General features: G+C 57.5%; 2 protein-coding genes and 1 pseudogene across 2 annotated transcripts; 2 read left to right on the forward strand and 1 right to left on the reverse strand.

Annotated features, from left to right (window-relative positions):
• Window positions 1-2,905: 2,905 nt before the first annotated feature.
• Window positions 2,906-7,519, forward strand: LOC117869972 (monocarboxylate transporter 13-like). Its single transcript, XM_034757077.1, has 4 exons — window positions 2,906-3,163; window positions 3,379-3,522; window positions 4,497-5,264; window positions 6,798-7,519. Exons 1-4 carry the CDS (start codon window positions 2,959-2,961, stop codon window positions 6,950-6,952), a joined length of 1,272 nt encoding a protein of 423 aa, XP_034612968.1. The 5' UTR covers window positions 2,906-2,958; the 3' UTR covers window positions 6,953-7,519.
• Window positions 7,520-8,362: 843 nt separating this feature from the next.
• Window positions 8,363-12,634, forward strand: LOC117869941 (annotated as a pseudogene).
• LOC117869960 (arf-GAP with coiled-coil, ANK repeat and PH domain-containing protein 1-like) lies at window positions 12,307-16,041 on the reverse strand (the record flags this gene model as incomplete). Its single annotated transcript, XM_034757062.1, is given in 5 exon segments — window positions 12,307-14,735; window positions 15,111-15,160; window positions 15,287-15,397; window positions 15,661-15,770; window positions 15,857-16,041. Coding segments are annotated over 5 exon segments (557 nt in total), but the record flags the coding sequence as incomplete, so codon positions are not given.
• Between the last annotated feature and the right edge of the window lie 25 nt (window positions 16,042-16,066).

The following is a 16,066-nucleotide window of genomic DNA, read 5'->3' on the forward strand; positions in this document are numbered from 1 at the left end:
CGGGGTGGTACCCTGTTCCTGCCCTGCAGGGATTAAACAGCCCTGGGGGAAGGTTGTGGCTGTGAGCCAGGAGCCCAAACAGTCTCTCTCTGCTTTCAGAGGGAGACGGGCCTGGCTGCAGGGAGCTAAGACAGAGTACCTGGGTGGAGCAGGGCTGGGGAAAGGCTGAGGAGCTGGGGAGCTCCAGCCTGGATAGCCCCAGGCTGCGGCCTAGCAGGAGGCCAAGGGGTACTGGGGGTTGCAGAGGGCAGCCCAGGGTTAGGCCAAGGCAGCAGGTCCAAACCCAACCTTACCTGTGATGAGTGCAGTCTGCCCCAGGGAGCGGGGGCTAGTTGGTGACTGGCAGTGGCCAGTCTGAGGCAAGGTGGGGATAGTGGGTGGGGGTTCCTCAGGGAGGGGAGACCCTAGTACTGAGGGGTGTACTGCCAGGGGGCAGTACCCCAGATAAAAGGGCACTGGGGTCCAGGAGGGACACGGGGGCCAGAGGACAGGCGGATCACCAGCCTGCAGAGGGTCCTCCGGAGGTTGGAAGTCACCAGCAGGAGGCGCCGCAGGGGTGAGTCTGCTCCTCTACAGGGAGACTGGAAGAGGGGGAGTCCAGGGCGTCTGGACTGGGGTTTCCCCAAGATGGACTTGGCTGAAAGTCACAGATTTCTGTGCTAACAAGCTCTGCCCTACGCTGTGTTCCTGTCGACTGATAAACCTTCTGTTTTACTGGCTGGTTGAGAGTCACGTCTGACTGCGGAGTTGGGGGGCAGGGACCTCTGGCTTCCTCACGAACCTCATCTGTGCGGACTCGCTGTGGGAAGCGCAGGTGAGGAAGGGGAGGCTGGATGCTCCGAGGTCAGACCCAGGAAGGTGGAAGCTGTGGAAGCTTCTTGCCCTGGAGTCCATTGATAACTGGGGATTCGTATATAATCAATGTAATTAATACATAATCTAATGATCAGGCAACAGAGGTGATCCCGGCAATTCCAGGCCAGTAAGTCTAATTTCAGTACCGGGCAAGCTGGTTGAAACTCTTGTAAAGAACCGAATGATCAGATGCAGAGATGAACACGATTAGTTGGGGAAGAGTCAACATGGTATTTGTAAAGGGAAATCGCGCCTCGCCAATCTACTAGAATTCTTTGAGGGGGTCGACAAGCATGTGGACAAGGGGGATCCAGTGGATCTAGTGTACTTAGATTTTCAGAAAGCCTTCGACAAGGTCCCTCGTCAAAGGCTCTTACGCAAAGTAAGCTGCCACAGTGTCACGGACTCGCCCCCCCTCTGCATGCAAACCATTGGAAAACAAGGAAAAAACAAGAAAATCACCCACTTCGTCACACACGGGATAAGGGGGAAGGTTTTCTCATGGATCGGTAACCGGTTAAAAGACAGGAAACAAAGGGTAGAAATAAATGGACGGGTTTCAGAGCGGAGAGAGGTAACTAGTGGTGTCTGTACTGGGCCCACTCCTATTAAACAGATTCATAAATGATCTGGAAAAAGGGGTAAACAGGGACGTGGCAACATTGGCAGATGATGCAAAACTACTCAAGATAGTTAAGTCCAAAGCTGACTGCGAAGAGCCACAAAAGGATCTCTCAAACCTGGGTAACAAAAGAGCAGATGATATCCCAGCCCCCCCTGTTGTAACCACCAGCCCCCACTCCCCTCCCAGAGCTGGGAAAGAGAACCCAGGAGTCCTGGCTCCCAGCCCCCCTGCTCTAACCCACCAGCCCCCACGCCCCTCCCAGAGCCGGGGAGAGAACCCAGGAGTCCTGGCTCCCAGCCCCCCCTGCTCTAACCCACCAGCCCCCACTCCCCTCCCAGAGCTGGGAAAGAGAACCCAGGAGTCCTGGCTCCCAGCCCCCCNAACCCAGGAGTCCTGGCTCCCAGCCCCCACTCCCCTCCCAGAGCTGGGACAGAACCCAGGAGTCCTGGCTCCCAGCCCCCACTCCCCTCCCAGAGCTGGGACAGAACCCAGGAGTCCTGGCTCCCAGCCCCCACTCCCCTCCCAGAGCTGGGACAGAACCCAGGAGTCCTGGCTCCCAGCCCCCACTCCCCTCCCAGAGCTGGGACAGAACCCAGGAGTCCTGGCTCCCAGCCTCACCTGCTCTAACCCCGGGCAGGGGGAACACAGCAGAAGCCCTAGGGCTTTGGCCCCGGGCGGTGGGGCTCAGGCCTCAGCCCCAGGGTCCCAGCAACTCTCAGCCAGCTCCGGCGACCCCATTCAAATGGGGGTCCCAACCCACCCTTTGAGAACCGCTGCCTTACAGCAAAGTGGGAGGGGGAAGGAGCCGGTGGCCTGACTGGCGGTGGGGGAGGGAATTCTTGAGGACACAAAGTGGACTTTGCCCCCCCCACTTGCCGTGTGATCTGAGTCCCCCCCTCCCCCCCTCGGACACGACCTGCAGCCCCCAGCCCCCAGCCTGTCCCGGGACTCCCAGAGCTCAGCACAGACCCAGAGGTAGCTGGGAGCCAGGACTCCTGGGTTCTCTCCCCGGCTCTGGGAGGGGAGCGNTGGGGGCGGGGGGGCTGGGAGCCCAGACTCCTGGGGTCTCTCCCCAGCTCTGGGAGGGGAGTGGGGGCTAGTGGTTAGAGCAGGGGGGGCTGGGAGCCAGGACTCCAGGAATGGGGTGTGGTGGTGAGAGCAGGGGGGGCGCTGGGAGCTAGGACTCCTGGGTTCTAACCTGACAAGGAGAAGGGGGTGTAGCGGAGCAGGATAGGAGGCTGGAAGCCAGGAATCCTGCATTGTGTCATCAGCTGTGCTAGTGAGTTGCTGTCAGGAGCCTTTGTCTCCCCGTGCCTCAGTTTCCCCAGCTGCGTCTCAGGAATCGAGGACTAGATCTCCAGAGAACCTGCAGCATAAAAGTTCATGGACTGACCCTTGTCTCTTTCCCTTCAGCTGGTTTGTTTTTCCACCCCCGACTTCTGATTTCCCATCCCCCGGGAACAGCGACGGGGGACCCCATGGCAGACCCCACGTGCCGCGAGCCCCCCGATGGGGGCTGGGGCTGGATGGTGGTGCTGGCCGGCTTCCTCCAGTCGGCGCTGGTTTTCGGGGTGATCCGCTCCTTCGGCGTCTTCTTCATGGAGTTTGTGGGGTACTTCGGAGAGCTGGCGGGACGTGTCTCCTGGGTCACCTCCATCGGGATCGCGGTGCTGCAGCTAGGGGGTGAGTGAGGGACACCGGGGGGTGGGGAAGGGGGCTACTAGAATCTCAGGCCCAGAAGTGGAGTAGCTGGGAAACCCCTTCCCCCACCCACCGCTCCCCAAAGCGCCCCCTGCTGGGGGAGGCCTCAAGCCCCCCCCAAGCCCACTTCTCCCCCAGACTCGGCTGCCCTCCAGGGTAATGGGGCCCAACCGGTGTCTCTCTGCCGCCCCCTGCAGGTCCGGTGAGCAGCGCCCTCAGCACCCAGTACGGCGCCCGCCCCGTGGTGATGGTCGGGGGCCTCCTCTCGGGGGTGGGCATGCTTCTGGCTTCCTTCGCCACCAGCCTGACCCACCTGTACCTGAGCATTGGGCTGCTCTCAGGTAGGTCCCGCCCTGAGCCCCTCCCCTGCCCCAGTGCCCTCTGGGAGTATCCTCGCTCAAGGTTGGGAGCAAGGGCTTCTGGGTAACCCAGTGCACCATGGTCTAGTTATAGTTGCCAAGAGGGGTTCCTGGGGGGGGTGTCTCTTTTCGGGTTCTCCAGCCATTCCTCCTCCCAGATGGGTCCTAGACATTAAGACCAGGAGGTGACCTCCAATCTAGCCTCCTGCGCCATCCCTCCTGCCTACTCCTCCTTCCAGCCCATATCTGATGGTTGAGCTAGTCCATGGCACGCTAAACCGTGGAAAATCCCCCACACACCCACAGCTCCCAGGGCTATGGTTCTTGAGCCGTGTGGTGCCCAGACTCTGCTGCCCCTTCTGAGATCTAGAACCCTCTGCTCTGGCTTATCCAGAGTTGCTCTAGCCCAGATCTCCATGCTCACGAGTGTGGCCTAGATCATCGCTAGCCCAATTTCCTGCCTAGCTCAGATCAGTCCATTTCACCCAGTTCCTTCCCAGCCCCAGCTCGGGCGAGCTGGAGAGAGGACAGAGCAATGATCTAGAACCCAGCATTGTGGCAGCTGATACCTAGATCCCCCCACTCGCAGGCCTGACCAGGAGTTCTTCCCCCATCCCAGACCCTGCCATCCCAGGCTTGAGATGATGTGTCTCTAATTGCTAATGACCCTCCCACCCCCACCCAAGGGGTTAAAGGGCTAGACCCCCCTAGACATTGACTCTTTCTCCCCAGTCATGTCCCGCAGCCAACCTAGAACATACAATGCCTTGGGTTACCTAGAACATGTGACGTGTCACCTAGACCCTAGAGTATCTAATTGTTTAGACATCCTAGAACATACAATGCTTTGCATTATCTAGAATGCTCCATTCATCCCGGTTTCCCACCCCCAGATCAGACCCACCCTTCCTGGTTTTGGTCATCTGTTCCCTTTCCTTCCCCCTCCCCCCCTGCAGGGCTGGGCTGGGCCTTGGTTTTCACCCCTTCCGTGGCTTCTGTGGCCCAGTACTTCGCCAAGCGGCGGACCTTCGCCACGGGCCTGGCTGTCTCGGGGGCGGGCCTGGCCTCCTTCGCCTTCTCCCCACTCTTCCAGCTGCTGGTGGACACCTACGCCTGGCGGGGAGCCCTCCTGGTGGTGGCCAGCATCTCCTTCAACCTGGTGGCCGCCGGGGCTCTGCTGCGGCCGTTGGAGACAGAGGGTAACAAGGCGTCCGCGCCGGAGACGGGGTGGCTGTGGCTGCCAGCCTTCTCCTCCCTCTGCCAGCCACGCCTGGCCTGCCACAGGCCCTTCCTCCTGTTCTCTGTGGCCTTCGTCCTGGTGGACACCGGCTACTACGTACCCTACGTCCACCTGGTGCCCCACGCCCGGGAGCTGGGCTTTGACGAATACCGAGCTGCCTTCCTCCTGTCCTCGGCTGCTGTGGCTGACCTGTGCGGCCGCGTGGCGGGTGGCTGGCTGGCCGACCGCTTCGCCGTCCGCCTGGTCCACAGCCTGATCCTCTGGACCGTCCTGACGGGCCTCTCCATGGTGCTGCTGCCGCTGGGGCAGAGCTACTCCCTCCTGATGGGCCTCTGCATCTGCTACGGCTTCTGCGCCGGTGCCCTGGTGCCCCTCCAGTTTTCCAGCATGGCGGAGATCGTGGGAACGGGGTGCATCATGGAGGGGATTGGGCTCATGCAAATGATGGAAAGTGCTGGCTCCCTCGTGGGGGCCCCTCTGTCTGGTAAGGAACCAGGTTCTCTTTCCTACCATGCTCCCCTGTCCCTTTTGGATCCCGTATTTGGGACGGTTGCTACTAGGAGAAATTGAGGAAGGAGTCAGATAAAGGTCTTTCCTGACAAGTGGTCCCAGCTAGCCCACTGTCCTTTGCCTGGTCTCTGCCACATCCCCAGGGGCTGGTAGGGGAACCCGGGCCTGCCCTCTGCCCTCTACTCCAAGTTCCAGCTCACAGGCTCTCTAGTCACTGCCCTATGTCCTGGCTTCCCCCTCTCCCCCGTCTCTGGGTTCGCCAGCCTCCCAATTCCCTCCTCCCAGGGAGTAACTATAGACTACCCTCTAGAGTCCCTACTTAGCCACTGTCACCCTGTCCAGTCTTGTGCGGGCTTAGAACTCATGGGAGGTGGACATCCCCTCCCATGAGTTCTAAGCCTTTCTTGCATGAATTCATCGATCTAGCTTCATAGAGAGGGCTGTGGGGAGGGAGGGAAACAAGAAGGTAGGTGACCCATTAATTACAGGTAACCCCCGGAATTAAACCTTCCCCCAAAACAAGGTCCTGGCCTGTGACTTGGAAGACCTGGGTTCTAGTTGAACAACATGTTCTAGGTCTCCCCAAACCTCCCATTGTCTAAATAGCCCTAAGAATATGGTTGAAAGGGGGTACCAATCCGGGGAGCTAGGCTGAGACATACTGGGTTCTAGGTAGCTCTAACAACTCTGAAAAGCCCTAATCATATGATCTAAAGATGACTCCAAACCTGAGAACTAAATTGTGGCATTCTGGGTTCTAAGTATGGGTTCTAGGTAGCTAATAAAACTGTGTGGGCCTATCTAGCCTGAAATCATGTAGGCTAATGCCTGATGTAGGCCAGATAGCTAGAACATTATTAGTGATTGTTTTGATTACTGTAGACATAGGAGCCCTTGTCATGGACTGGAACTCGATTGTGCTAGGTGCAGTATAGAATCCAAAGATGGTCCCTCCCCCAAAGCCCTTACCATCTAAGTATAAGACAAGAGACAACAACAGGATATATACAGAATATGGTGTTCTGAAGTCTAAGTATCACTGAAAATGTGTTTGAGATAATCCATGACTGTGGTCTGCATAGTCCCATGAGACTGTCAAGCAGATATGTTCTAGGCTGTCCAATCCATCAGGTTTTGGGGTTCTAGGTAGCCCTTCCAGTACTTTCTAGGTAAACCATCACTTCATACCTTCTAGTCTGTCTAGACAGCAAGGTGATCTGTGATTTAGGTGACACTACAGTAATTCCTAGATAATTCGTGCAGGATGTCTAGGCAATGAGGCATTTGGGGTTCTAGGAAATGCATATTGTGCGCTCTAGATAATTTAAAGCCGCATATATTCTGGGATGTCTAGAGAATTAGATATTATGGGTTCCAGGTAACATGTAGTGCATTCTAGATCATGCAAATAATTGTATGTTCTAGGATGTCTAAATAATTAGATACTTTGGGTTCTAGGTGACACATGCAGTATGCTCTTGGTAACCCAACGCATTGTATGTTCTAGGTTGGCTGCGGGACATGACTGGGGACTACACGGCCTCTTTCATTGTAGCAGGGGCTTTTCTCCTCGCTGGAAGTTTGCTCCTTCTTGCCCTGCCAAATTATTTCTCCTGCCCCATGGACTCGACAACTGAGGAGGAGACCATGGGGGACCCCTGAGACTTTAGCTCCTGGGGGGGTTGTCCCAGAGAGCCAGATTGGAAGTGAGAGGTCAGCAGGGGGCAGAGCATCAAGTATACGGATCCAGCTGATAGGTGTCTGCTTCTTCGCTGACCATCGTAAGACGGTTGGAGGATGCATAAGAGACAGAAGGAGGGAGCTACCCAGTCTAGATCCACTCCTCTTTGCAAGCTGGTGTCCAGAGCATCCTAGATCTTTCAGGCTAGAAAGGACCCCGATGGTCCCCTAGTCTGACCTTCTGCACGGCCCAGAGAACTCCAGCCCATATCTGGTGGTCGAGCTAGCGGGTAGCTTTCGGTCTTGACTTAAAAGGACACGTGTGACGGAGAAGACGCCACCACTCTAGGGGAAATTGGCCCCACTGGTTAATTGCCCTCCCCATGAAAAATTTGCACTTGATTGGCCCAGCTAGTGAAGGTCGTCTCCTCCCCTTGACCGCGTTTCTCTGTCTGTCTGCGTGTAACGTGATTGTGACCGGACGTCCCGGCCGATCGGTTCCAAACTTTCAGGGCACATTTGAGGCATGAGTAGCTAGAACCCTGTTGATTTAGGGGGAGATTGGAAAACAAAGAAAATGGGGAAGAGGGATGCACGGCGACTCGACCAGCTCTGTAGTGCAGACCCCCACAGCTCTGGGAGGATCTCTAGCTCAAACAACCGGTTGTTGATGGCAGAAATGTAATGCCTTGACTAGCTCAGATGCCTTCCCCTGGAACTGCATACCCAGAATGGCTGATCCCCCAGGCCACTGGGATTGGGTGGTTCCAACCCCCACCCCCACCCCGGCCCGCAAGTTGTGCTTTAGCTCTTTTCTGAGGGGCTTTCATGACACGTGCCGCCCCAGAACTGGCCGCAGCCTTCCAGTGAGGCCAGACAGATGGGGTAGACAGCTCTGTGTCAGCCCAGCTCCAGAGATATTCATACAAGGATCCCTCGCCCAGCGCTGAGATACAGCCACCTCTGGGGCGGGGCGGCTGGTTACACGGGGACCCCTCACCCGGCGCTGAGATGTGGCCACCTCTAGGGCGGTGCGGCTGGTTACACAGGGACCCCTCGCCCAGTGCTGCCTCGCCCCAGAGGTGGCTGCATTTCAGCACTGGGCAAGGGGGTGGGGGGAAGGGTGGGGCTGCCATTAGACGCCTCCTCTCAGCTGCAGACTTTGCCTCACAATTCACTGATAAGAATGCCCAACCTTTGAGACCCGGGTTCCCGTCTGATGCCAGGCACCCTGCTGCTGCTTGCTGGGTCCCCAGAGCTGGGAGAGGGTCGAGGGGGCAGCTGTGCGCCCCCCCCCCCCGAGGTTAACAGCCGCAGGGTCATTCTGCAGGGCGCTCGGTCACCCAGCACTGGGATGCAGCCACCTCTCACATAGGGCATGGCTGCTGATTCATGGCCCCACCCCCCTGCTGCGCTGCCTGGGAATCGTTCATCGCGGATTCAGCGGCCGTCACCTCTGGAGTGGAGCACATTAACCAGCCACATGGCCAGGCTGCACAGAGATCGCTCACCCAGCATCAAGGGGCTACCCCCTCTGGGGAGGAGTGAGGCAGCTGATTATGCCAGACTCACCTCCGGCGTGCTGCGCTGAATCTTCATAGAGCCCCCCATCCTCCTGGAGCCCCCCGACGGGGGCTGGGGCTGGCTGGTGGCACTGGCAGTCTTCCTGGAGTCGGGGCTGATTTTTGGGGTGATCCTCTCCTTTGGGGTCTTCTTCGTGGAGTTTGTGGAGCACTTCGGGGAGCTGGTGGGGCGCATGTCCTGGGTCATGTCTATCACAGTAGCCATTCTGCTGTTTGCTAGTGAGTATTGACTCTCTGGCCTTCTCCCTACCCCCTTTAGCCAGAGCGTCTCATCCCTCCCCCGGTGGGGTGGCTGGTTATTGAGGGACCCCTTGCCCGGTGCTGAGATGCGGCCACCTCTGGGGCGGGGCAGCAGTTTTTAACTGGGATTCTCCCAATCCCACTTTCTGCACCATCCTCCACGACAGAAGGGTGCTCTGAGTGCCACATACCTCCACTCCTCCCCCAGACTCGGCTGCATTGCAGGGTAACGGGGCCCGACCGGTATCCCCCTGCAGGTCCGGTGGGCACTGCCCTCAGCACCCAGTACGGCGCCCGCCCCGTGGTGATGGCCGGGGGCCTCCTCTCGGGGCTGGGCATGTTCCTGGCTTCCTTCGCCACCAGCCTGACCCACCTGTACCTGAGCATCGGGCTGCTCTCAGGTAGGTCCTGCCCTGAGCCCCTCCCCTGCCCCAGTGCCCTCTGGGAGTATCCTCACTCAAGGCTGGGAGCAAAGGTTTCTGGGTAACCCAGTGCACCATGGGAGTCTAGCCTGCAAGCAAGGCATTCTGGGTAAAACCTGGACAGAAGGATGCTCTGGGCTCAGGCGGTGAGGATTCACTGGCCCTTGGCTGTAGCTTAGAATCTTCTATAATGAAGGATCCAGAGAACCAGGTTCTAGAACAGCAAACCCGGTTCTAGATCAGCCAACCCTGGTCCCAATCCCAATGTAATGAGGATCTAGAGCTTTAAGGCTCCAGCCGTTGCTATAACAAAGGGCTGACCCCACCCGTCGAGCTGTGAAATCTCTGCTCCACTCCCTCCTCCCCAGTAGCCTGTGGTGTTTGGATAACGCAGGGGAGGACATGGGGTTTTTGGTGTGCAGGCAATGTGGGGGGAAGGGGGGCTGTGTATTTTAGGTCAAAACTGACATTTGTCGAAGTTTGCGGTGCATCAAAAAGTCTGAACCAATCTCAGCTTAGCATGTTCTGATTTCGAGCACGTTTGGAAAGAGAGTTGAAGGAAATTTGGACCTGACACAATGAGAATGTTCGAACTTTTGGGGAAGTTTTTCATACCACACACACACACACACACACAGCGATATCGACATGGATCCACCAACCATTTTGGTGTAATTCAAGCTGCATTTTCGCAGCTCCACTATGTTCTAGGTAGCACAAACAGCATTCACAATGGGTTATAGGTTGGCTTAACATGGGCAATTCCAGATGCATGAAAGCTGTAGTCTACTCCAATTCAATAGGTTCTAGGTAGCACAGTGTGCTCCAGATGCATCCTAGCCCTCTAAGCTGTAGTCTACTCCAGCTCCAGATGTTCTAGGTAGCACAAACAGGATTCACGGTGGGTTCTAGGTTGGCATAGCATGGTTCTACATGCGTCCCAGGCCTGTAGTCTACTCCAGCTCAATAAATTATAGGTAACACAAACAGGATTCATGATAGGTTCTAAATTGGCTCAACATGGGCCATTCCAGATGCGTGACAGCTGTACAAGCTGTAGTTGACTCCAATTCCATATGTTCTAGGTAGGACAGACAGGATTCATGCCTAGTTCTAGGTTTGTCTTTACACAGAGTGTTTTAGATCGTGGTGGGCATGACCTTCCACCTCGTGGCATATGGCGCCCTCCTCCGCCCGCTGGCCCTGGCAGAGGACTTGGCTCCGGCGCAAGCTCCACAGGGGTCATAGCTGGCGAAGCTGTCCTCTCTGTTGGGCTTGGCTTTGCTCTCCAGTCGGCCTTTCCTGAGCTTTGCCGTGGCCAGCCTGTTGATGAATTTGGGCCATCTTGTCCCCTTTGCCCACCTAGTGTCCCATGCCCACGAGATGGGCTTTGACGAATACCAGGCTGCCTGCCTCGTGTCCGTGATGGGTGCCACCGATCTGTGTGGCCGCCTGGTGGCTGGCTGGCTGGATGCCCACAGGGTCTTCCGCCTCCTTCACAGCCTGACTCTCTGGACCCTCCTGACGGGCGTCATGCTGCTCCTGGTTCCCTTTGGGCACACCTACCCCATCCTGATGGGCATTGACATCTGCTATGGGTTCTTAGCTGGTGCCGTTATTCCACTGAAATTCTCCAGCCTGGTGGAAATCGTGGGGACTGGTTGGATCTTAGAAGCTACTGGGCTTGTAAACCTACTGGAGAGTTTTGGGGCTCTGGCTGGCCCCCCGTTGTCTAGTAAGGTCTTGGAGTTTGCCTTTCTTCTACTTTAAGCAGGAGGCACCTCCCATCCCCTGACTCCTCATTCCACAGTCATGGATCAGCCAGTGTGAAGTGGCCAGGGATGTTCTGGTGCCGCACAAGAGGGAACCGGGTTGTAGGTGATCTCTTCAGTCTGGGTACCATTTCACCCACCCTCTAACCTTTGGAGTCACCGCTGGGGGCCATGATTTTGTCATTCACAGACCCCTAAATTTGTATATTCTAGGTAGTGCTAGCCCTATGCACTGTAGGCAGCTCTAGAACCTGGCTTTCTGAGTGAACGGCAATGTTACATGCTTAGGTTCTAGGTAGCTCTAACCCCATGTGCTAGACTTGACTTCACATCCCAGCTGTCTAGATTATTTGAACACTAGAAGCCCTGGATTCAGATAGCTCTAACCATATTGGTTAAAGACAACTCCAGTACTTGGCTTTCTGGATAGTTGGAACACTATATTCCCTAGGTTCTAGGTAGCTCTAATCCTGTGGGTCATGGGCATCTCCTGGATCCAACTTTCTAGGCAACTGGAACACTATCAGCTCTGCATTCTAGGTAGACTTGTGTTTTCCATGGAGCCCTAAACCTATAACCTGAACATATCTCCAGCCTCAAACTCTCTTGGTGCCTACTCCAGCCTATGTTCTAGAAATCACAACCTTGCTGGGTTGTGACTAGCCCATAGCCTCCACTGTTCTGGCTGACTTTACCCATGGGAGTTTAGACGCAATTCCAATCTTGCTGCATTTTAGATACCTACCATTGGCTGCATGCTGGGTTCTGGGTAGCCATAACTAGCTGAATCCTAGGCAGCGCCAACCGAATGAGCTATAGTCAACTCCAGCTTAATATGTCCTAGGTAGCACAAATATGATGCTTTCTGGGCTCTAGGTAGGCTTAACAAGCTGTGTTCTAGATGCATCATAATCACATAAGATATAGTATATTCAGACTCAGTACGTTCTAGGTAACACAAATATTCATGCTGGGTTCTAGAATGGTGTAACATGGTGTATTCTAGATGCATCCTACCATATAAACCAGGGATTGGCAACCTTTGGCACACGGCCTGACAGGGAAAGCCCCTGGCGGGCCAGGACGGTTTGTTTACCTGCAGCTTCCACAGGTTCGGCCAATCACAACTCCCACTGGCCGCGGTTCGCCGTTCCAGGCCAATGGGGGCTGTGGGAAGCAGCGGCCAGCACATCCTTCGGCCCACACCGCTTCACGCTGCCCTCATTGGCCTGGAACGGCGAACCGCAGCCAGTGGGAGCTGCGATGGGCCAAACCTGCGGACGCGGCAGGTAAACAAAGCGGCCCGGCCTGCCAGCGGATTTCACTGATGGGCCACGTGCCAAAGGTTGCCAATCCCTGATCTAAATTATAGTCCACTCCAACTCAATACATTGTAGGTATCACAAAATTATGTATGCTGGGTTCTAGGTACCCCTACTATTGGTATAACTCGTGTTCTTTTGTGTTCTAGGTTTCCTAAGGGATGTGACCGGCAGCTACACAGGCTCTTTCATTGCATCTGGGACTTTCCTCATGGTGGGAGGCCTGGTCCTCTATGGTGCCAAACCTTTGCTCCTGTTCCACTGCTTCTCCTCCCAGTCAGGATGCTGGGAATTTAACCCACCAGAATGGACACCACCTCTGTGATGGGAGAACCTCATCTGCCTGTTGAGAATGGAAAATAGCAGTTGCTTTCCATCCAACAAGACAGAGACAACATGGGAACCGTGGGCGCTGAGCTCTGGGAACGTCCCAGGAGAACTGTCCACCCTTAAATCAGGACAATAACGTCCTAGAGAGGAGTGAGATGAAGTGACATTGGAAATGGGGGAGGAGGGTAATCACAACAGGCCAGATACTGAGCTCAGTTCTAGTGGTGTAAATCCAGAGTGGCTCCAGTCCAGTCAATGGTATAAGGACCAGACTCTGAGCTCAGCAATGCTGGCGTAAATCCAGAGTTCAGTGTAAGGGGCAGATTTGCATCTCAGTTCCATTGGTGTAAATCCAGAGTCATTCCAGTTCAGTCAATGGTGTAAATCCAGAGTCACTCCAGATCAATAAAAGCTATAAGGACCAGACTTTGATCTCAATTCCACCAGTGTAAATCCAGAGTCGCTGCAGTGCAAAAAGGGCCAGATACTGAGCTCAGTGTGAATCCCGAGCCACTCCAATTCACTCAATGGTGTAAATCCAGAGTGACTCGAGTTCAGTCACTAGTTTAAATCCAGAGTTGCTCCAGTCCCTTCTGAGAGGGTTACGCCATTTTTACACCTCAAGTCCGCTCTTCTTCCAGCTGAGTGTGTGTGGACCCTCCTGAAAAACCACAGCGTGTGCAGCCTGCCGGCAAACAATGCTCTCAGTGTTAAACGCAGGGCAGGCACCCGGTTCCCCTGCCGGTTGAGCCTGTGGCTGACCCCAGAGGCCCTTTCGAACCTTCAGCTCCATTTCTTATCTGCACCCACCTGACTCCACCCACCCTTATCTCCGGGCCCCAGGCCCATGGGCACGCCCGGCGCACGGGACCCTTGGACGGTAGAGACAGGGAGGCGGAGAGGAGGCAGGCTGGAATTCGGGGTGCGCGGCTGAAAGAGGCTACAGAGATGTTGATCACAGGGCTGGACAAAAAACAACTTTTCAAGGAAGGAGAGTGAGGGGGCGGGGAGGAGTCAGGACTCCTGGGTTCTCTCCCCAGTTCTGGAAGGGGAGTGGGGGCTGGTGGGGTAGAGGAGGGGGGGCTGGGAGCCAGGACTCCTGGGTTCTCTTCCCGGCTCTGGGAGGGCAGTGGGGGCTGGTGGGTTGGGTGAGACGCTGCCCCCTCCAGCCACTAGGGTCAACGCCGCCATCTGGTGGCGAGATGGAGAAACAGGCGACGAAACTAGCACTGCTGTGGCTACAGGATCCCTGTGTAATCCGCTGCCCCACCCCAGAGGTGGCCGCATCTCAGCGCCGGGCGAGGGGTCCCTGTGTCACCAGCTGCCCCGCCCCAGAGGTGGAAGCAGAAGTTGATATTGCAGCCTGGTCTGTTTATTGCATGCCAGCTTTGTACAGATGCCCAGATCTCCCGCTGCTCCCCCTTCCCCTCCATTCAAAGACGGGGTCCCCCCACCATGCCTCAACCGGAGGAGGGGAGCCATGTGCATGTACATGGGGGGTTAAAACAACGAACAGGGAGGATGGTCCCATAGAAATAATAAATAGGATGGGTGGGGATATGGGATTAGCCCTATAAACGGGGGGGTGGTATCTGGGGGCCAGAAGGGGGACCAGGGAGAAGCCCCTCCCCATAATGGAGGTGGGGGCAGGGATAAGCCCCTGCCGTATAATGAGGGGGCGATCTGGGGGCCTGTGATGGGGGGCAGAAGAGGGGGCGATGGGAGATTGGCCCCTATCCCCTATTGCCCCCATCCAAGAGTGACAGCACAAGCAGCAGAAGAATGGGGGGGGATTATGGTCGTTAAGAAAGCAGCCCAGGGGCGGCGGAGGGCGGGGGGAAGAAGTCCCTGCTGCTTCGCTGCCCCTCCCAGCCAGGGAAGGGGGAGGAGCCAGGGGTGGGGGAGGGGATCCCCAGGAGGGGATCCCCCCCCCCCGCGCACACACACACACACACACACACACGGTGGCTCGGTGGTGCACCCCCAGGGGGGGCGCTAGAGGGTGGTGAGTTTCAGGTCTCGGCGGGTCAACTTCTCGGGATTGTCGGACGCCATCAGGGAGAAGTCCCGGAAGATGTCGAGGTAGGTCTCGTCACCTGGGAGGGCAAAGGGCGTAGGAGTGGGGCAAGGTGCCCCCCAGTCCCGCCCCACAGCCCCTACCAGCCCAGCCCTGCCCTCCCAGCTCTGCCCTACAGCCCCCTGCCCCCCCAGCCCTGCCGGTGCCCCTCACTCCCAACCCACAGTCCCCTACCAGCCCAGCCTTGCCCCCCCAGCTCTGCTGGTGCCCCCCATTCCCACCCCCAGCCCCCTGCTAGCCCGGCCCTGCCCCCAGCCCTGCCGGTGCCCCTCACTCCCGACCAGCAGCCCCTGCCAGCCCGGCCCTGCCCCCTCCCCAGCCCTGCCGGTGCCCCTCACTCCCGACCAGCAGCCCCTGCCAGCCCGGCCCTGGGCCCCAAAGACAAGACACCCACCTGACTGTCCCTGCGCGACCTCCGCCTCCCGCATCTTGGCCAGCCGCAGCCTGCAGGGAGGTGGGAAGGGCAGAAAATGAGACAAGTTCCCCTCCCCCATCTCCCTGCTTCACCCCTCCCCCTCCATCAGCATCGCCCGCCGCCACCACCCCAACCCGGGGGGGGGGGGGACTTACAGGGTGACGATATCAGCGTTGGCCGTGTCTATGGCGATGGAGAGCGGGTCCTTCCCCTCCATGTCGACCGCGTTCAGATTGGCCCCCCGCTTGAGGAACAGGCAGGCCAGCCTATCAGAGAGCAGAGCCGTGAGAGGCGGGAGATGGGGAGGGGCAAGGTCACCCATCCAGGTGGGGAATACGGCACCGGTCCTGCTTAGCTTCACCGCCGGGGCACCCGAGGGGTGACGGGTGCCACCAGTGTGTCTGTGCTGGTGCCACTGCGCCATCTAGTGGTCAGGTGTGGAACAGCAGCCCCCATGAATTACCCATCCTGGCTGGGTGGGCCCAAGCCCCCCTGACCTATTGGGTGGGCCTCAGCGCCCCTGACCTACCCGGTGTGGCCCAGGATGGTGGCGTGGTGCAGGGGCCCCTGCCCGGCACTGTCCGCCTGGTTGACGTTGGCTCCGTTCTGTAGCAGAAACTCGCAGGCCAGCAGGGAATTCTGGGAACGGGGAGAGGCGGAGTGAGCCGGGGCACAAGGTGTTAACACCCCCGCCAGCTAAGCCCCACCGCGTTCCCTGCACCTACCGCAGCCACGGCCTGCAGCAGGGGGGTCCGGCTGTCCTCGGCAGTGTTGACCCAGTTGACGTCTGCGCCATGGGCCAGGGCGTCGGCCATGGTGGGCAGGTTCTGGTGGCGAGCGGCCCAGTAGAGCAGCGCCCCTGGGTGGAGGCTGCGCAGGTCTTCAGGGGGGGAGCCGGCCTCCCCCGGCTCTGGAGCGGGGCAAAGGGGGGGGGG

This window comes from Trachemys scripta, chromosome 25, assembly GCF_013100865.1.
Source record: "Trachemys scripta elegans isolate TJP31775 chromosome 25, CAS_Tse_1.0, whole genome shotgun sequence".
Lineage (NCBI taxonomy): Eukaryota > Metazoa > Chordata > Testudines > Emydidae > Trachemys > Trachemys scripta.

Bases quoted from the DNA above. Each gene is read 5' to 3' on its own strand.
- LOC117869972 (XM_034757077.1), top strand. From the start codon at position 2,959: ATGGCAGACCCCACGTGCCGCGAGCCCCCCGATGGGGGCTGGGGCTGG. The intron at 3,164-3,378 runs GTGAGTGAGGGA...CGCCCCCTGCAG, and splicing joins CGCGGTGCTGCAGCTAGGGG to GTCCGGTGAGCAGCGCCCTC. The intron at 5,265-6,797 runs GTAAGGAACCAG...TGTATGTTCTAG, and splicing joins CGTGGGGGCCCCTCTGTCTG to GTTGGCTGCGGGACATGACT.